Source organism: Cebus imitator, unplaced genomic scaffold (assembly GCF_001604975.1).
Source record: "Cebus imitator isolate Cc_AM_T3 unplaced genomic scaffold, Cebus_imitator-1.0 Scaffold23, whole genome shotgun sequence".
Lineage (NCBI taxonomy): Eukaryota > Metazoa > Chordata > Mammalia > Primates > Cebidae > Cebus > Cebus imitator.
In genome coordinates this window covers 5,190,824-5,212,986 of record NW_016107338.1, presented here as the reverse complement: position 1 = coordinate 5,212,986, position 22,163 = coordinate 5,190,824, and the positions used below count along the sequence as shown (strand labels likewise).

General features: G+C 38.1%; 1 protein-coding gene across 2 annotated transcripts in view; it reads left to right on the top strand.

The window, feature by feature from the left end:
* Nucleotides 1–22,163, top strand: part of APLF (aprataxin and PNKP like factor) — a 72,320-nt gene that overhangs the window by 2,189 nt on the left and 47,968 nt on the right. For both annotated transcript variants that reach the window (XM_017522096.2, XM_017522095.2), the window contains exon 2: nt 12,409–12,480. In XM_017522096.2, coding sequence (XP_017377585.1) covers nt 12,409–12,480 — 72 coding nt within the window. The remainder of the gene's footprint in view (nt 1–12,408; nt 12,481–22,163) is intronic.

Genomic DNA, 22,163 nt, shown 5'->3' with positions numbered 1-22,163 from the left:
GTTAAAACACAACATAAGGGCTTCTGTTTTCAACAACAGCAATTCCAGTGAGATTTATTTTTATATTGTGAGAGAGTGAAGACTGAATTCTAAGTGGAAAACTCAAGAAATTAGCTGTAAATTGGTATACATTGGAAATGATTAGTATGAATAAGGGTGATTTTGAACTTTCTTACTTAATTGGCCATGTTTTTCTGAGACAAGCTTCGTAAACCTTGATGGCCACACAAACATAAAGGCTTATAATCCCACTGTGTAAAATAGTCTTGGTAGTAAAATGGTTTGACAATGAGAATGTTTTTATATTTTTACAGTGGTAGGAAAACACAGCAGAGAAACCTGTCACAGAGAACGAAGCACAGTGAAATTTAAATCTTTCTTGTGCTCTTTGCTTTCATGTGAGTCATCAGCGAACCCCAGGTCTTTGTTTACTAGATTTTGATTCTGCCCCAAGATTGGCATCAGAAGGTTTGCAGCAGGATTAATCTTCAGAGAACTTCAGAGTTAAAACAGCCAATCCAAAAGATTACATATTGTATGATTCCATTTATATAACATTATTGAAATTGCAAAGTTACAAAAATGGAGAACAGATTAGTGGTTGCCAAAGGTTAAAAAATTAGGCAGCAGGGCAGAAGGGAATAAATATGGCTATGAAATAACAACATGAGGGATATTTGTGGTGATAGAATTGTGCTTTTTCTGGACTGTGTCAATATCAGTATCTTTGGTTGATATATTGTACTATAGTTTTGTAACATGTTACCACTGGGGGAAACTGGATAAATTGTACAAGAGATCTTTCTATATTATATCTTTCAACAGTATGTGAATCTACCATTATCTTAAGAAATTTAATTTAAAATGGTTTTACAGTACAACATGTCAAGCACTGTTAGGCCAAATAATTTCCTTTATGGCTTTTCTTTGATTAAAGCTATTACACTCTTAAATGAAATATATTATTTCTGATTTCAAATTTTTCTTATTTTGTTTTGACAACAGGGATTGTATGACGCATTTCTTTATGATTGATTTTTCTTCTAGGGAACAAGATAATGCAAGATATCTAATGAGACTTTCTCAATGTAGATGTAATTAAATTGACTGCTTTGATTAAAAAGAGAAGAAACCCCAGTTGGAGGAACAGAGAAGGTCATAGACTTCATATAGACTCTTCAGGTGACATCAGTTCACCACTTCTAAAAATGTTATAAATGTTCTACAAAGTTCACACAAAGTAACCATTCCCGGACCTGGCAGCCCAAGAGTTTAACTACTTATTGCAGAATCCTCCTTGCTGTCCTGGAATGCTCTTCCTACCTGCTCCAACACAAGTTTCTTCCCTCATACTTCTTTTATTTCTAGTTTGTCCTTCACTCATTTTAATTATTTAGGCTACAACCAGTGCCTAGTACATAGTAGGCCTTCAACACATGCTTTCTTCCTTCCATTCCTGCATCTCAGCCTCTCATTCACTCTACCCTCAAAAGGAACCTAATTGTGACTTAGATATGAAAAAGAGTTTCATTGAGTTTCAAAGTGAATTTGCATATAGTAAAGATGCAGTCCTACCAACTTCTAACCTTAGGGAGTAACATTCATAATGAATTAAGTGTTAACATTTTTCCTATTTGTTGATTGATAATTCACCAAATTCAGGAAATAGTTGATGAACATATACTATGGTTGGGTGGGAGGAAGTATAGGAGAAATAAAGATGAATGAGAAACAAATCTTTACTCTCAAAAAACTTAGAGTTTTGGGTTTGAGAGACAAATAAGTATTAATAACTAAACAAAGCTACAGCCTCACATGGGGACTGGAGCCAGGCTGACACTCGGAGTGAACGAAGTGGGAGGGAGAAGAAAAACAACACAGGGACAATGATAAATGACAGCAGTTCTGCCTCAGTGTTGGGAAGGCCACACGGGGAGGGTCTCTATGCAGTCCCTGCTACTTTCCCCTATTCCCATCTGGTAACAGTGTCATATTGTTTTTTAAAGAATAGTAAGAATTTGAATTTTTAGATATAATTTGTGATTTTTAAAATGTCACATTTAATGAAAAGTTTGATTAAATACCATGAACCTGTTGACAAAAAGAGTTAAATTCTATAAACTATTTCAAGAGATTTATTCTGAGGCAAATATGAGTGATCATAGGCCGTGACACACCCCTCGGGAGTCCTGAAAACATGTGTCCAAGGTGGTTAGGGTACAATTTGGTTTTCTATATTTTAGGAAGGCATGAGACATCAATCAAATACATTTAAGAAATATATTGGTTTTGTTCAGAAAGGTGGGACAACTTAACATGGGGGTTGGGGCTGGTGCGGGGAGCTTCCAGGCTATAGGTAAATTTAAACATTTTCTGGTTGACAATTGGTTGAGTTTATCTGAAGACCTGAGGTCAAAGGAAATGTTCAGGTTAAGATAAAGGATTATGGAGACCAAGTTTTATTATGTAGAGCTCTCAGATAGCAGACTTTAGAGAAAGCAAGTTGTAAAAGTTTCTTATCAGACTTGAAAGGGTACCTGGCTCTTAGTTGATTATCTCCTGGATCTGGAAAGGAAGGGAAACAAGGGGGAAATGGGATTCTCTGTAGAATGTGGATTTTTTTTTCCACAAGGGACTTTGCGGGGCAATTCCAAGGTATGGCAAGGAAATATATTTTGGGTTAAAATTATGCCAGAGTCAGATTGGAAAGTAAGTCACAATATACAGGGTTAAATAAAACTTATCGGATGAGAATTTATGATTTGTAGGGCATGACTCCCAGCTCCCTTAGAAAGGAATTTGGGCAAGATAAAAAAAAGCAGAGCTTAGTCTTCAAGCCAGAAACAATGATGTCAACATGGAACAGAGAGGTATAAGAAGGAATCTGCATTTAAGAGGTGGGATCAGGGAAAGAAAGCTTCATGAACTTGTTAGCATATTGAGCTTGACTGTGTGCGTTGGAACAGTTGGAATTTTGGTAGGTGAAGAGTGAGTGGTGTAGGGAAGGGCTTGTGTGGTTTAAGGCTCTAAGATGTGGCATGTTGGATAATTGGGTAAGTGTTGACCAGACTTGTGGGATGATCACATTATGTCCATGATCCTGTTTATCTTTTACAACCATTGTTTTTTAATGTATTAGTTTTTAAAGTAGACTTTATTTTATGGAGCAGTGTTAGGTTCACAGCAAAACAGTGGAAAGTACAGAGAGTTCTCATATATACTCTGCCCTCATACATGTACAGCTTCCCCTGCTATCAACATTCTACACCAGTGTGGTATGTTTGTTACATTCGATAAATCCACATTAACATGTCATTATTATCCAAAGTTCATAGTTTATACTAGGGTTAACTCTTGGTATTGTATATCCTATGGGTTTTGACAAATGTATAATGACATGTATCCACCACTGCAGTATAACACAGAATTGTTCCACTGCCCTAAAATTTTCTGTGCTCTGCCTATTCATCCCCCAGAGGTTCCCTGGGACCCCTGGCAACTACTGGACTCTTTTATTTTCTCCATAGTTTTGCCTTTTTCAGAATGTCATAGAGTTGCAGTCATACAGTACATAGCCTTTTCAGGTTTCACTTAGTAATATGCATTTAAGGTTCTTCCATGTCTTTTCATGGCTTGATAGCTCATTTCTCTTCCGTGATGAATAATATTCCATTGTCTGGATGTACCAGTTCATCTATTCACTTACTAAAGGTCATCTTGGTTTCTTTCAAGTTTTAGTGATTGTGGATAATACTACTATAAATATTTGTATGCAGATTTTTGTGTGGACATAGGTCTTCAACTCATTTAGGTAAATACTAAGGAGCACAGTTGCTGGATTGGATAGTAAGGTTGTATGGTAATAGAATGTTTAGTGTTGTAAGAAACTGCCAAACTGCCTTCCAGAATGGCTGTACTATTTGCATTCCCACCAGCAATGAATGACAGTTCTTGTTACTGGGCATCCTTGTCAACATTTGGTGTTATCAGTGTTTTAAATTTTGATCATTCTAGTAGATGTGAGATGATTCACTTTTAAAATATTCTGAGTGAATAAAAATATAACAATCCATACAGAAGACTCCTGTGATTGAATATGTGGTGATTTCTCCCCAACAACAAGCAAGCAGTCACTTTTGCAGCAGACATCAACTGGATGTCCTCTAATTCAATTTAATTCTGGCATCATCTCTCTGGAGATAGCATCGGCTCCCACAGGTTGAGGGCTCAGTTCCCAAGATTCCCCCCATTCTGTTGCTAATTGCAAGCCCCAAGTTGTTTTACCTGTGCTTCTGGACCACTGGCTGCAAACTGGAGATCCCATGACCCTTTCGTTGGGCTCTGGTAATTTGCTGGAGCAGCTCTTAAAACTGGTTTGTTATAAGGGATATGACAAAGGATACAGATGAGGAGATGCATGAGATAAGCTATGGGGAGGGGTGCAGAGCTTCCAAGCAATTGCTCAGATTTCATCACCACCAGGCCTGCCTTACAAGAGCTCCTGAAAGAAGCACTAAACATGGAACAACCAGTACCAGCCACTCCAAAAATGTACCAAATGGTAAAGAGCATCGACACAATGAAGAAACCGTGTCAACTAATGGGCAGAACAACCAGCTAGCATCAAAATGGCAGGATCAAATTCATACATAACAGTATTAACCTTAAATGTAAATGGGCTAAATGCCCCAGTCAAAAGACACAGACTGGCAAATTGGATAAAAAGTCAAAACCCATTGGTGTGCTGTATCCAGGAAACCCATCTCATGTGCAAGGATACACATAGGCTCAAAATAAAGGGATGGAGGAAGATTTACCAAGCAAAGGTAGGGCAGGAAAAAAAAAAGCAAAAAAAACAGGAATTGCAATTCTACTCTCTGCTAAAATAGAGTTTAAACCAACAAACATCAAAAGAGACAAAGAAGGGCATTACATGATAGTAAAAGGATCAATGCAACAAGAAGAGCTAATGATCCTAAATATATACGCACCCAATACAGGGGCACCCAGTTACATGAAGCAAGTTCTTAACGACCTACAAAGAGACTTAGACTCCCATACAATAATAGTGGGAGACTTTAACATTCCACTGTCAATATTAAACAGATCAACGAGACAGAAAATTACCAAGGATATCCAGGACTTGAACTCATATCTGGACCAAGCAAACCTAATAGACATCTACAGAACTCTCCACACTAAATCCACAGAATATACATTCTTCTTAGCACCACATCACACCTACTCTAAACTTGACCACAAAATTGGAAGTAAATGACTCCTCAGCAAATACAAAAGAACAGAAATCACAGCAAACAGTCTCTCAGACCACAGTGCAATCAAATTAGAACTCAGGATTAAGAAACTAACTCAGAATTGCACAATTTCATGGACACTGAATAACTGGCTCTTTAATGTTGACTGGATAAGCAATGAAATGAAGGCAGACATAAAGATGATTTTTGAAACCAACGAGAACGAAGACACAATGTACCAGAATCTCTGGGACACATTTAAAGCTGTGTCTAGAGGAAAATTATAACAATAAATGCCCACATGAGAAGCAAGGAAGGATCTAAAGTTGACACCCTATCATCAAAATTGAAAGAGCTAGAGGAGCAAGATCAAAACAGCTCAAAAGCTAGCAGAAGACAAGAAATAACTAAAATCAGAGCAGAACTGAAGGAGATAGAGACACAAAAAAACCCTTCAAAAATCAATAAATCCAGGAGCTGCTTTTTGAAAAGATCAACGCAAAAGACCACTAGCCAGATTAATAAAAAAGAAAAGAGAGAAGAATCAAATAAATGCAATAAAAAACAATAAAGGGGATATCACCACAGATTCCACAGAAATACAAACTACAATCAGAGATTACTATAAACAACTCTATGCACGTAAACCAGTAAACCTGCAAGAAAGGGATACATTCCTGGACATTTGCACCCTCCCAAGCCTAAACCAGGAAAAAGTTGAAACCCTGAATAGACCAATAACAAGTGCTGAAGTTGAGGCAGCAATTAATAGCCCACCAACCAAAAAAAGCCCAGGTCCAGAAGGGTTCACAGCTGATGTACAGAGCTGCCTTTCTGTACAACCATTCTTTTGGTTGTACAAAAAGAATGTTTAGAAATGAAAATCCTTTTTCTGAATTGGTTCTATTAATGCTTTGTCACTGAAGTCAGGGCCAGTAAGCGACTGCCTTTTAGAACTCTTTTGAACAATGCCTCTGGCCAGAGTTCAGTAACGAAGGTGCTGAAGTGGTCTGCTTTCCCCCAAACACAGCATCTCTAATTTAGCTACTTACTAGTTGAGGGAGTCAGAAGGACTTTTAAGGCTCATTATACACAGTACTCTATGGAAAAGATTGTCAGTGGTACAGAAGAGAATCTCCCTAGAGAGAGCATCACGAGTACATGTTTCTTTTGTTCCCGTACTGATATCTGTTCATCTGGTGGAATAGTTGCCTCTTCTAATTTTATGGAGTAGCTTTCACAGGGAAAGAGCTATTCCTGTAGATGGGTCTTATGGTGTCTGATGGGTAGAGTGTGTTGGCTTAGGTTCTGAGTGAGCACAGTAGTATGGTTACTGTGCAGTTACCTCAGCCGTAACCCATGATAGTGATGTTTGCAAGTGCCTCAATGGCCTAGGCTATGGAGGTTTGTGGTGGTGGTGGTGTGACTTTGCCAGAGATGGGACTCGCCAGGCTGGTTGTTGGGCCAGGGTTATGCACGTACACATAGTGAGTCAGCTGGGTCACTGGAAGCAGGGCTGCCAGGTTACTTCTCAGGCTGAGAGTGCTGGTGTGCAGCTGGTTGGCCAGCTCAGGGACTGGCTTTCTGGGCTGTTTATCAGACTTAGGGTGCAGATATGTCATGTTTTGGCTGCTCAGGGTTTGGCTCACTGAGGAAAGAGCCACCAGGCTGTTTATCCAGCTAGAGGTGCATGTGTGTAGCAGTTTGGCTGGTTTGTGGAGTATGTCTGCCTAGGGTGGTTCCACCAAACTGTTTGCTCAGTTGGGGGTATGGACACACAATGACTAGGCCAGTATGTTGGCATGCCCACTGTGGGTGGTCACCTGTTTCTTTGGCTGGCATGTGAGCTCACAGTGGTTTGGCTAGCTTGGGGAAGGACGTACCATAGGTGGGCTACTGGGCTGTTTCTGCAGCTGGGGGCGCAGGCATGTGGTGGTTTGGCCAGCCTGGGGTTGACTTCCCCATTATGCAGTACCAGAGTCATGGCTGTCCCTCTCAGTAACTGGAGTCATTGCATTGCAGTCCTTCATGTGGTCTTTGTGGAATGATGGCAGAGCCTCAAAGCTAGAGAGACGTGGTGGCTACTGGCCCCAAAGCAGGACATCCTCCAACAGTGGCTCTGGTTTGAAGAAGGTGCCATGCTGTAGCAGGTTAGGTCACGCAAGGGTAGGGAGTACATAACACAAGCTCCTACTCTGGAGTAATGTCGCTGCGAAAATTCCAGGTAGCTCTCCAAACAGCTCAAGGCTTGTAAGGTCTGTGGGATTCTCCTGTGGTAAGGACTGTAAGTGTCTGTCAGGAGTTTAAGACCAACCTGACCAACATATTGAAACCTCGTCTCTACTAAATACAAAAAAAATTAGCCGGGTATGGTGGCACATGCCTGTAATCCCAGCTACTGGGGAGGCTGAGTCAGGAGAATCGCTTGAATCTGGGAAGCGGGGGTTGCAGTGAGCTGAGATTGTGCCATTGCACTTCAGCCTGGGCAACAGAGTGAAACTCCAGCTCAAAAAAAAAAAAAAAGAATTGAGTTTAAGGCCAGGTGCAGTGACTCATGCCTGTAAATCTCAGCCCTTGGGAGGCCCAGGTGGGCAGATCACTTGGGGACAGGAGTTTGAGACCAGCTGGCCAACATTGCAAAATACCATCTCTAAAAAAAAAAAAAAGACTCATATCAATGTAACAATTGTTAGATGAATGTCTATTAATCACAGTTGCTTTTGACTGCAAGTAACAGAAATTAGACAAACAGCAATTTAATCAAATAAGGCATTGATTTTTCTTCTATAAAATGTCTATGTGTGTGTGTGTGCATGTTTTTTTTCTTTCCCCTGAACACAGTTGAACCAAGTACACTGCAAGCATTATGGCACTTCATCACTAAATATGTCAACTTGTGTCACCTAAGAACAAGGACATTTCTTCATATCTATATTCTGTTGTTATATTCTAGGAATGTGTAACCGTGCCATCAGTTTTTTTTTTTTGAGACGGAGTTTCGCTCTTGTTTCCCAGGCTGGAGTGCAATGGCGCAATCTCGGCTCACCGCAACCTCCGCCTCCTGGGTTCAGGCAATTCTCCTGCCTCAGCCTCCTGAGCAGCTGGGATTACAGGCACGCACCACCATGCCCAGCTAATTTTTTGTAGCTTTAGTAGAGACGGGGTTTCACCGTGTTGACCAGGATGGTCTCGATCTCTTGACCTCGTGATCCACCCGCCTCGGCCTCCCAAAGTGCTGGGATTACAGGCTTGAGCCACCGCGCCCGGCCCAGTTTTAATATTCTATACTCAGTTTTGTTCAATAATGTACATTTTGCATTTTTTAAAAAATCAGGATCCAGTTAAATATGTTTTAATTTAATCCAGAATGGTTTTCTTGCCTTTTGTCTTTAATGACATCAATGCTTCTGTAGGTCCAGGCCAGTTATTTATAGAGTATCCCCCAATTTTGATTTGTCTGATTGCATGCACATAATTTGATTCACATTAAACATTTTTGGTGAAAATATTAAGTAGGTGATGTGAATTCAGAGTACCATGTTAGGAAGCATATCTATCAGTTTGTCCTGTTGTGGTGATGTGGTAAGTGTGATCACCTGGGTAAGGTGGTGTTTGCCAGATTTCCCAGTTAAGATATCATTTCCTTTGTCAGTAATCTGTGGAGTGATACTGATACTTCATAAGTATTTTTTCCCAACAAGCCTTTTTCTGACATCCTTTTATCCTTTCCTAACTTAATTTTTACATTGATAGTTAGAAAACAGTGATTTTTCTGGTTCTACCATTTCTTCTACTTAAGCTGGCATTCTTTTATAAAGAAAAGCATCTCCCCCAGCCTTACCCTCCCTTAATACTGGAATATAGCACATTGAATCCCAGAACAGTCTATAATTCAGACTCATGGATTATTTTGGGATTCAATATGCTGTATTCCAGTATTATCACTATTTATTTTGATGCTCAAATCGTTCTAAATTTGGTCAGCGAGAGTTTTTTCTCTATGGTTTCTCTGTCCTTCTGACATCCACCCATCCATTTTTGAGCGTTTCTTAGTCCTCTGGCACAAGAAGATATCCTTGGTCCACATTATGCTTTTCTGCCTCAGACCTGGAATATGACATTTCTCAAAAGAGCTCTGGTTTCTTTTAGTGGGGAATGGTATTTAGAAGCCAAGATCTGTAATATTGGATTTATTTTTTCTTCCAAGTGTCCTCCTTCTCCCTGAGAAATGCTGCCTTTTCTGAGCTTGCTATACCTGGTTCCACATATTTTTATGCCACTCTTTTGGATTCTCTATTAGCTTGGCTTCTGCAATGTTGGATCTGAAATGTGTTTTTAGTATTTCCCACTAACAGTGTGACTTAATTTTTCTGGGAGTGATACCAATGCTTCAGCACCCCCAGATCCCCACTCCCTCTATCCTCTTTTTCTTTTAGTTGCCACCTGCTTTTCTCTGCTCCAGCATAGGTTCTGGGGCTTGATCTTCTGAAATTGGCATTCCTCATCTCTCTTACATATAAGTTAAAACTTTTAGTAATCTTTGTCTCCTAGTTTTGCATTAGATATGGGATGGGATATGTATTGTTTTATTTGCTCTATTTGTTGATTTCTTTTTTTTTTTTGAAGAATATATGTTGTGATTAGAATTTAGGTGGTTATAGTTATTCTATAAAAATTGGAATTCCTCAATTTAACTATTTTTATGGCTTTCTAAGATGTCAAATATCTGACTTTGAGTTGAAGTTTTGATTTAAACTTGTTGACTCTTGGTAAACTTGGGCAAGTCTACAGTATATTTTGAAGTATGTTATGCCGTTTGTCCTACCCTAAATGGCCTCTAGCCAGTGTATTCTGAGTCCTTGGGTTTCTTTACTTTTTAGTAGCCTTTTTCTTTCCACTTGCAGACCAACATCAGCCATTTTCTCCTATTGTCAGTGTGCTGCCTACTAAACCCTACCCACTTAATGAATAGAGAATTGGGAATTTGGATGACATGTCTTGTTAGACTTAGCTATGCCATTAGGATCAGCAGGACCAAATGGAAAGCCTGAGGGCCTCTTGGAGCTTTATTTAGGATCTGAATTGCCTCTGAATGTCTATTTGATTATTAAATAGCCATTTCTGCCTTGTTTTCTGTTCTTTACTATGTTCTAGTTTAGACAGTTACACTGGATAAATAATCTTAAAAACTGAGGTTTTACTTTAGGTTTTGTGTAATAATACTGAGGGATGCAATACAACATTAAGAGCATGGATGGTTCTGGAATCTGATTCCTTAGGTTCAGGTCCTGGCCCAACTACTTATTGGTTATGTAACTGAGTAGTTGCTTAAACTCTCTGTACTTCCATTTTCTCACCTATGAAGTGAAGTATACTAATAGTGTTTTCTTCATAGGTTTTGTGAAGACTGAAAAAGATGATACATGACGAGTCTGGAATGGTGCCTTGATATTGATAATTGATTATTACAGTTGATATATTAATTAATAAATAATAAAAGTGTGTTGGATATTCATTCTGTACAAGGAGCAGTGATAGGCTGTTAAAGCAGATCACCAGATCTTTAAGATAATCTGTATGTTACATGCTCCCCACCCCCTCTCCGTATATCAATCCTGAAATTAAAATGTTTTAATGATAATTTATTAAACCTTTACACTTCCCATTGAGAAAGTGCAAATGGTTATTTTATAGCGTATTCACTATTTAGGGGTTTACTTTAAAAGGAACATTATAAATGTCTGAGTGATGTTAATTGCAAAGACTCTTGATTCTTTTTGTATTCTGTAGGGACACATAGCTTGTAATGAAATTACACTGTTGTAGAGTTATGTGTCCACTAGAGGTCACATTATACTTTTATATTACTTAAAATGTCTTTTATCTTTGTAATGTCAGTGAAGCCTACTTCAAAGAAAGACAGAGATAGGAAAAGTTCATTTATTGCTTCCTGCAAAAATACAGTTTTAAAAAGAAAAGAAAGAAATTTAAGATAGACTGTTACAGGAACCATCTTTATATGCCATAGTTTGATATTTGATAGCTGTTACTCCGCTGGTTAGAAAATTGGTTTGTAGTATCGAAGTAACAATGAGATTTTGGTACCCAAGCCAGAAATAGGAACTTTTTACTCTCAGTCACAGAATAATGTGTATTTTTTGAAATTTTTGAATGATTACATGTAAGTGTAGTCATGTATAAATGTGTTCTCACATTTATTATTATTACTTTTTCTTTTGAAACAGGGTCTTACCCTGTCCCCCAGGCTGGAGTGCAGTGGCATGATCATGGCTTACTGCAGCCTTGACCTCCTGGGCTCAAGCAGTCCGCCTACCTCAGCCTCCCAAGTATTAATAGTTGGAACTCTAGGCACATGCTACCCTGCCCAACTAATTTTTTATTTTATATAAAGATGGGGGTCTCACTATGTTGCCCAGGCTGGTCTTGAACTCCTGGGCTCAAGCAGTCCTCCCACTTCAGCCTCCCAAAGTGCTGAGATTGCAGCCAACGCACCCTGCCTATTACCTGTTTTTATTAAAAAGAGTATGGATTTGGAGTACTGCCTACTTGGAGAGTGACCTACCCAAGTTACTTCTCTGGACTTTCAATTTCTTTGTAAAGTGTGAATAATAGCTGTAGCAATGTTTTGTTGAATCACAACATTTAAGCTAAAATTCTGTGTAAATGATGAAATGAGTCAACAGATAACTGCTGTTGTTTTTATCCTGCTAAGGTACATTCTGGGAAAAAGGAAGGAATCTTTAAATTTTTAATAGATTTTTAGTTTGTACTTACTTCTTGGATAGCCATTGTGGCTAACAATAGAGTGTAAAAAATTCATTCAGGTGATACTCATTCCAATGCTTGATGTTACTCTCCGTATGTCACAGCCTTGAGTGTGGAACCACTGTCTGGTAAAAAAGTGAGTACTGTACTGACTCCTGGCAGTTCTACGTTTTTTTTGTGTGGGCTAATAGGTTTAATTGAATTTTTGTGTTGACTTGGTCTGTTTTTACTGATAAATTTGGTTCTCATGCAGATAATGCCAAAATTCAAGTGCTAAATACCAAGGTTACCAACAAATGGGTCAGGTAGTTATGGTGTTAGTGAAGTTGGTGCTTAACATGATCTTTACATTTTTTTTACTCTATAGATAACAGACAAGAGAGTATCCAGAAAACATGCCATTCTTGAGGTGGTGGGTGGTCAGCTGCGAATCAAACCGGTAAATATTTTATCAATTATTTATTTTTACTTTTGTCTCTTACTCTTTCAGTTCCCAAGCAGAGGTGCCTATTTTCTAAGGTTATGGGAATAGAGAATTAATGTTAGAATATATCCTTCTCATTGCCAGAAAATAATTAGGAGATAAAGATCTAAACTATGAGAAAAATTATGTATTTTCTTATATGACAGTGCCGCATTTACATAATTAGAATTTTAATGAAAGATAACCGCCAGTTCATGTATATGTTATGATTTGGTTTAAAATTGAATATTCCAAATAATATCCAATAAAAAAGCTCATAACTATGTAATGGTTGGTTTTTTGAGCTGGGGTAGTGACCAAAGTCACTTAAATGTTATAGGATAATATTTTAACACATTCTGTATCACTCTGTATAGAGTTGAATATTTGCAAAATTTAGACTTTGTTCAACTTTGAGGTTTTAAAAATGATTTTAATTTGAAAGTTTTTGGTTGAGGGCTAGAATTTTAATTGCTTGCTTTATAGTTTACTGCTGCAAAATCACTGATGATATGCAGGGACAGCCAGTTTCTAAGAATATACAACGTGATTATTCTTTTTCATTTGCAGAGTCTATTGTATAGAAGAATGAAATATGTGTATAAGGGTCCATTTATTTTAGACTAGATATTATGGTGGTAACATTTTAGGGAATTAAATTCATTAATTTATAACCTCTTTAAACCAATTTGTATTTTCATCTTTTATATACAACTGCCTGTTGTATTGTTAGTTCTTTATTTTACACAGCTAGTACTTGCTTTTATTATTCTATATTGAACTGTTTATAAATTTGGAAAACATCTTTTTAATTTTAGTACTTGGAAATTTTTTGAATAAAGTTGTACTCACCTTATCTCAACTTTGAATAAATACTCTTTAAAAAGGTTTATATCTCATCTTGTTTCTGCATTGTCTTAGTGTCTTGAAAGAGTGTTAATAAATATCTGGAGTCAACACTCCTGTGGGAGCCACTTTATTTACCATCAGTTATTCATCTCTGTATCCTCTCCAGCTATCTTATTCTTCTGAGATGACATAATGGATCTCGGTCCTTGAGTATAGGAACTCTGACTAATCTTTGTATCACTAATGTTTGGCATATAATAGGTATTTAATTAATATTTGTTGAATGCATGAGTAAATGCTGTGGTGAGAATTATTTTTGGCATTTCTAGGAGTGGGAACACGATAGATTTTTACAAAAGTATGTTCTCTGGTGCCCAGTTTCTAACACCTTGCCAATAAACTACCATGGCCTAAAATAAGTTTTTTGTTGTTACTGAAGCACATTAAAGGAAAGAATAGAGATCTTGAAATTCTTATCCTGCCTTTTCTTTTCGTTTTTTTTTGTTTTGTTGAGATGAGTCTCACTCTGTCACCCAGGCTGGAGTGCAGTGGTATGATCTCAACTCACTGCAACCTCTGGCTCCTGGGTTCAAGTGATCCTCCTGCCTCAGCGTCCCGAGTAAGCTCGGACTACAGGTGTGCACACAATGCCTGGCTAATTTTTGTATTTTTAGTAGAGATGGGGTCATATTGGTTAGGCTGGTCTTGAACTCCTGACTTACCTTATCTGCCCGCCTTGGCCTTCCAAAGTGCTGGGATTACAGGCCTGAGCCATGGTGCCCGGCCTTATCCTGCTTTTCTAATAGAACATGTTATCAGTAGATTTACTTTTTTCAAAATAGCAATTCTAAGTTGTCAAAAAAAGGTACTTGAAAAAGGATGAAAAAGATCTACCTTTCTCCCATGCCTAACTATCACATTTGTGGGAAAATTACTTTTTACTTTATTATGAAGGCAAGGTTAATACTCCTGTTACAGCTTTTTTTTTTTCAGCTTTGTTTTTGCTCCAGTGATATCTGAAAACATATGGTAGCATAGTATTTGGAAATGGTGAATGACTCATTTTAGAAACTCAGCAGGTTTAGAAATGACTGTATTTTATTTTTATAGATTTAGGGGGTACAATACAGTTTTGTTACATGGTCATATTGTGAAATGGTGAAGTTTGGGCTTTTAGTGTAACCATCACCTGAATAGTGCACATTATACCCATTAATTTCTCAACCCTTGCTCACCTCTCACACTACCACTCTTCTGAGTCTCTAGTGTCTGTTATTCCGCTGTGTCCATGTCAGCACATTTATTTTGGGAGCAAGTTAATTAGTGGAATTGTGAAGAACTCAATAGATCTCAGGGTTTCTCTTTATACTCTTTATTTACTTAGTGGTAAGAAGGAACCCTTCTTATAAGAAGATTGACATGGCATTAAATTTTTGTATATCAAAAATAAGTTGTTAGAAAACCTTCATGTTTACTAATGCATGAATATTTTAAACATTCACGTTTTTCTCAGTGTTAATCAGGGAAATTTATATTTTACAAACTAGGATGTTTTACAAATTGGCTTTAATAAAGGTGCTTAGTTGGATTTGCGTCTATACTTGGCTGAAAATTATTCAGATATATTTTATACTTCTGTGGCTATTCAGAAGAGTACTAATAATGTAAAATAAGTATGCCCAAATTAAAGGTGATTTCATTAGTTGAAGATCTTATCTTGAGTTAAATTTTATCCAGTATGTAGTGAGCCAAATTTCTATGTGGGATTTTGGCAGTGTTCAGTTAAAAAAAAAAAAAAAAAAGGCTCCTTTTTGAAACTACTCTTCACCTTTACTATATCTTTAATTAGATGGTACTCAGATCGTAAAACAACTATGTATGACATTAACAAGTGTCTTTTGAGCCCAAAACTGTAGTAGAAATAATACTAGAAGCAAAGCAAAAATTCTTCATGAGACTATAGATATAAAACTAAAATTTGGAATGATTTAAGTTACATCTCTGTTTATGATCTTTTAAATATTATTTAGTGTAATTTTGTAAACTTTCCCTTAAATGTAATGTTTAGACATAGGAGAAGGGTAGATATTTTTTATCCTTTTTCGAGTACCTTTTTTTTTGACAACTTAGAATGTCACACTCTTCTGGAGAATGTCTAATCTTAAATACTCTGCAAATTCTAGACAGGGAATTAGAGCCCAGGCTCTTTGAACTCTGTGTAATATTTTGTTGTTGTTGTTATGTTTCTGAAGTAAGGATTCTCTTGGCATTGGGTGTTTCTTCTTTAAAAAAATTTCTTCAAGTTAAAACTAATTGATAATCTATCTTAACAAGAAGTTTTAGTGCCTTCAGTTAAATAAAATTTTAGAACTGAAAGCAGCCTTAGATTTAGCTTACGTATGTGGAAATTTGATTGGGTCAGGGCTAGCATTACACAAGAGGAGTTTTTATCAGTAGATGGTACTGGGACAGTTACCTGTTTGGAAAAAAAAAATTAGACCCCTACTGAAGACCCAAAAATCTACTCCAGGTGGATTAAATATGAGGGTCAAACTATAAAACTCTTAGAATATAATATAGGGGAAACCCCTTATGACTGTAGAGCAGGGAAAACATGAACTATAAAAACAGTTGTAAAAAGCCAATTAAATTAAAATTAAGAAACTTTATTTATCAAAAGACACTCATGAAAATGATAACTACAACAGGGAGAAGATATTTAAAACATACGCAATTGGCAGATGAGTTGTATTAGGCCATTCTTCCATTGGTATAAAGAAATACCTGAGACTGGGTAATTTATAAAGAAAAGAGACAGGCCTGGTGCAGTGGCTCATGCCTGTAATTCCAGCATTTTGGGAGACGGAGGTGGGCAGATCACTTAAGGTTAGGAGTTCGAGACCAGCCTGGCCAACATGGTGAAACCCTGTCTCTACTTAATATACAAAAATTAGCGAGGTGTGATGGTGTAATGTTTAGACGTGGGAGAAAGGTAGATATTTCCTGTATCTTGGTTGCTTGGGAGGCTGCGGCAGGAGAATTGCTTGAACCCCAGGGGGACGGATGTTGCAGTGAACTGAGATCGCACCATTGCACTCCAGCCTGGGAGACAGTGTGAGACCCTGTCTCAAAAAAAAAAATTTTTTTAATTGCCTCATGGTTCTACGGACTTTATAGGAAGCATGGTGCCATCATCTGCTACATTTCTGGTGAAGCCTTAGGTAGCTTTCAATCATAGCCGAAGGCAAAGGGGGAACAGGCATGTCACATATCGAAAGAAGGAGCAAGGGAGAGAGTGAGGGGAAGGTGTCACACACTTTTTTTTCTTTGACTTTTAAGTCCAGGGATACATGTGCAGGATGTACAGGTTTATTATATAGGTAAATGTGTGCCATGGTGGTTTGCTGCACAGATCATTCCATTCTCCAGCTGATAAGCCCAGGATTCATTAGCTATTCTTCCTGATGTTCTCCCTCCTCCCACCCTCCACTCTTCAATAAGCCCTAGTGTATGTTGTTCCCCACCATGTGTCTATGTGTTCTCATCATTCAGCTCCCACTTATAAGTGAGAACATGTGGTGTTTGGTTTTCTGTTTCTGCATTAGATTGCTGAAGATAATGGCTTCCAACTCCATCCATGTCCCTTCAAAGAACATGATCTTGTTCCTTTTTATGGCTGCATAGTAATTCATGGTGTATATATACCGTATTTTCTTTCCAGTCTATCACTGATGGGCATTTAGTTTGACTCCATGTCTTTGCTACTGTGAATAAGCCACACACTTTTAAACTACCAGGCCTCACGAGAACTCACTCACTATTCCGAAGATAGCACCAAGCCATGAGGGATCCCCACCCCCATGATTAAAATCCCCGCTTCCAGCATTTGTGGATTACGCTTCAACATGAGTTTCAGGTGAGGACAAATATCCAAACTATATCATTCTGCCCCTGGCCCCTCCCAAATCTCATGTCCTTCTCACATTGCAAGATACAATCATGCCTTTCCAATAATCTTCCACAGTCTTAACTCATTCCAGCATTACCTCAGAAGCCCAAAGTCTCAGCTGAGACAGAGCAAATCTCTTTCATTTATGAGCCTATAAAATCAAAAGTTATTTATTTTCAAGAAACAGTGGGGGTATAGGCATGTGGTAAACATCCCAGTTTCAAAACAAAGGGTGTGTAGGACCAGCACAAGTTCAGAACCCATCAGGGCAGTCAGTCTCAAAGCTCCAATGTAATCTTTGACTCCATGTCCTTATCCTGGGGCACACTGATGCAAAGGGTGGGCTCCCAAGACCTTTGGCACCTCCACCCCTCTGGCTTTACAGGGTTCATCCCCTGGGGCTGCTGTCACAGGCTGGAATTGGTAGATCTACTGTGTTTGGGTCTGGAGGTTGGTGGCTCTCTTCTAACAGCTCTACTAGACAGTGCCACAGTGGGGATTTTGTGTGAGGCCTCCCACCCTGCATATCCTCTCTGCACTGCTCTAGTAGAACTTCTCTTGTGAGGGATTTGCTGCCACAGCAGGTTTCTGCCTGGATACCCAGGCTTTTCCATACATCCTCTGAAATCTAGGTGGAGGCTGCCAAGAATCCACCACTCTTGCACTCTGTGCACCCACACGTTTAGCACCATATGGAAGCTGTCAAGGCTTATTGCTTGCATCCTCTAAGGTGGTAGTTTAAGCTGTATATGGGGTCCTTTGAGCCATAACTGGAGCCAGAACAGTGGGAATGTGGATAGTATTGTTCCAAGGCCATGAGGGGCAACAGGACCCTGGGACTGTCCCATGAGATCATTCTCCTCTCCTAGGCCTCTGAGCCTACGATAAGAGGCGTTGCCATGAAGGTCTCTGAAATGCATTTGAGGCCTTTTCACCATTGTCTCAGATATTAGAACTTGGCTTTTTTTTTTTTTTTTTTCTTTTTGAGACAGAGTCTTGCTTTGTTGCCCAAGCTGGAGTAGTGGCATGGTCTTGGCTTACTGCAACCTCTGCCTCCTGGGTTCAAGCAATTCTCCTGCCTCAGCCTCCCAAGTAACTGGGATTACAGGGATGTGCCACCACGCCTGGCTAACTTTTTGTATTTCTAGTAGAGGTGGCGTTTTGCCATGTTAGCCAGGCTGGTCTTGAACTCTTGACCTCAGGTGATCGGTCTGCCTCAGCTTCCCAAAGTATTGGGATTACAGACATGAGCCACTGCACTCAGCCTGGCTTTTTTAAAGTTGTGCATGTATCTCTAGCAAGTGGTTGCTCCACAGCCTCTTTGAATTCCTCTCCTGAAAAAGTTTTTTTTTTTTCTCTGCCACATGACTAGGCTACAAATTTATCAAGCTTTTGCACTCTGCTTCCTATTTAAATATGTGTTGCAACTTTAAGTCATTTCTTCACTTATACATTTGAGTGCAGGTTGTTAGAAGGAGCCAGGCCACATCTTGAACACTTTGCTGCTTAGAGGTTTCCTCTGCCAGATCCTCTAAATCATTGTTCTTTAGGTCAAACTTCCACATATCCCCAGGACATCAACTGAATGCAGCCAAGCTCTTTGCTAAGGCTTAACATGCTTGACCTTTGCTTTAGTTCCCAATGATTTCCTCATTTCCATCTTAGACCTCCTCAGCCTGGACTAGATTGTCCACATCACTATCAGCATTTTGGTCACAAATTTGCCGATCATTTGGTCATTTAATCAGTCTCTGAGAAATTCCAAACCTTCTCTCATCTTCCTGTCTTCTTCTCAGCCTTCCAAAGTCTTCTAATTTCTGCCTCTTAGTTAGTTCTGAAGTCATTTCCACACTTCATAGCAATGCCCCACTTCCATTCCCAATTTTCCGTATTACACTATTCTTGGGTAGCTATGAAGAAATACCCAAGACTGGTAATTTATAAAAAGAGATTTAATTGGCTCACAGTTTTGCAGGCTTTACGTGAAGCATGGTGCTGGCATCTGCTTGGCTTCCAGGGAGGTCCCAGGAAACTTACAATCATGGAAAAAGGCTAAGGGGGAACCAGCACATCACATGTTGAAAGCAGGAGCAAGTGAGAGAGAGTGGGAGGGTGATATGGTTTGGATTTGTGTCCCTGCCCAAATCTCATGTCAAATTGTAATCCCAGTGTTGGAGGAGGGGCCTGGTGGGAGGTGATTGGATCATGGGGGCATTGAATTTTCCCTTTGCTGTTCTCATGATAGTGAGTGAGTTCTCACGAGATATGGTTGTTTAAAAGTGTGTAGCACCTTCCCCTTCTCTCTCTACTGCTCCAGCAATATCAAACGTTGCCTGCTTCCCCTTTGCCTTCTACCATGAGTGAAAGTTCCCTGAGGCCTCCCCAGCCATGCTTTCTGTACAGGCTATGGAACTGTGAGTCAATGAAACCTCTTTTCTTTATAAATTACACAGTCTTAGGTAGTTGTTTATAGCAATGTGAAAACAGACTAATACAGAGTGGGAGGTGCCACACACCTTTAAATGACCAGATCTCATGAGAACTCAACTATCCTGAAGGCAGCACCAAGCCATGAGGCATCTGCCTCTATAATCCAAGCACCTCCTGCCAGGCCCCACTTCCAGCATTGCGGATTGCAATTCATCATGAGATGTGGGCAGTGACAAATATTTAAGCTCTATCAGGAGTGCTATCCAAAACATATGACAGATGCCTTTAATCAATTAGAAAAAAATAAAAAACCCAGTAGAAAAATGGGCTGAAAACTTGAGTTGCACATTAGAAACCTGACTGGCTAATAAACATGTTTATATTAATATATTTTTAATAAAAATGCCCATTATCTTGAAATAGATTGATGTATTTATTCAGCAACTTATTGTAGCTGCACATGCAAGGTACAATTTAAATAAATTTAGATAAATTCTATAACTGATTTTAATTGTTAATGGAAGTTTAAAGATCTTGACAATCAGAAAGATGAACGAGTGACTTCTAGTTCATTCATTTTATCTTAATATTTGTTAAATATCACTTATTGTCTGTTCCCTCATCAATCACAAATTCTTTGATATACCAAAGCAAGTTATATATACAATTGTAATAAAATGCTGAGAGGGAAATTTTAGTTAAAAATCTTTATAAAATTACATAAATGAATCTAGCAAATTTTTTATGATGGTCCCTTCTGTATACTGCATAACCCAAATTATATTTAAGTGATTAATTTTTTTTTTGCTTTTCTTTAATCGGAAATCTACTTTATAAACTTACCACCAAATAAAAAAAAATTTGACAAAGAGAGTTGAATGCAATTAGGGCAATTACTAATTTGTACTTTTGAGTTGAATGACTTTCTGCCTTTTTTCCCTCTAATATTTCTCCTACAAAAAATGCTTTAGCTCTCCAGCAGTTCTTGGAAATGGTGCATGTGGAGATGATGCTAGCTCTTGAGGAGATGATGTTAGCTTTTTTATGTGCCATTTAAATTTAATCTACAGTCTAGTATCAGCAGGGAGAAAAGACATTATAAAGGCAAACTGAGGATGATGTTCTTTGTAAATAACTGCATCACTAGTGATTGGTTATGCCCTCAGGGTGAATTCATAGCTGTCAGTGCTTTTATTTCATTTTAATAAAATCTTACTCATTTGGGGTCTTGGATGATTGAGACAGTAGCTCTATAACTACATATAAATTGCAATTTTTCTTTTTTTCTGTTGTTATCAACCCTCAAATATATGTCTTTGGGTGGTTGTGTTTGTTTTATTGCACAAGGTTCCCGAGTTGAGATTGTTTTCTTTTCATGAAATTAAAAGTATACTTGTTAAATATCTGGAAAACCCTGTGATAGCCTTTTCTCAACTTTACTTTGTTTAAAAAAGTTTTCCAAATTAAAAAAAAACACTGAAAATAAGGTGTTTTGGGGGGGGTATACATCTATCATTCTTTAAAATTTAATGATAACTCTAAAAGAAAGCTATAGGAAATTGATTTGTATTTTAGTTCCATTTTTTGCAGGGTAAATGCATCCTTTGCATCACTTCTAAAGTTATAGCATTATCTATTTGTTTGAATTTATAATTCCATGGATTTGTTAAAAGGCACACACCAATAATATGTCTCTAATGTAGGTAGTTATCACTATCATGTAGGTAGTTTCATCACTGCGGGTTTGGGTTTGCCAATATTTTGTCTGCCCTTGTTTGCTTTTAGAATCAAAGCAAATGAGAAAAATGGTCTCACTGAAGCAATTGGGGATCCTTAACCCTTTTTGGTGTCAAGAAGGGTTTGAATATTCAGAAAAATCTTTAAATTCACTGTGGTCTGGTTTTGGGAGGGATTGAAAAGATTTTTAATTATTTATTGTTCTTTTGAAATGTTACAGGTCCAATTCAGTCTCCTTTCTATTTTTTGTTACTGTTATTACTCAGCATATGTCCATTCCCAGGGTGGTAATTAATTTGCTGTGATGTCTCCAGAAAAAGTCTCATTTAAACTGATATAGACAGAAGGAAGGGTAAGAAAGATAGGTGCTCTCTATAAGATTGTACTAAAAAGAAAAACAAAAAACCAAAGATCTGCATTATGTAGATTGCTTTGTCATATCCTAAAGCTTATTATTTAAAAAACCCAGTGATATTGATGAAAAAAGGACATTTGACTTATGGAAATAGCCAATTTTAGCTTGAATCTTGTTAGAGTTTTTAAGGCACTTCATGATAGGTCTTTTTTTTTTTTTTAAGCAACTCTTGTTACCTTTCCTAACACGAAAATAATGGCAAACACAATGTAAAATAGTGGATATTATAATCGTTTTAACTTTGAGATCTGTTACTACTTGTGATTTGAATGAGGATAA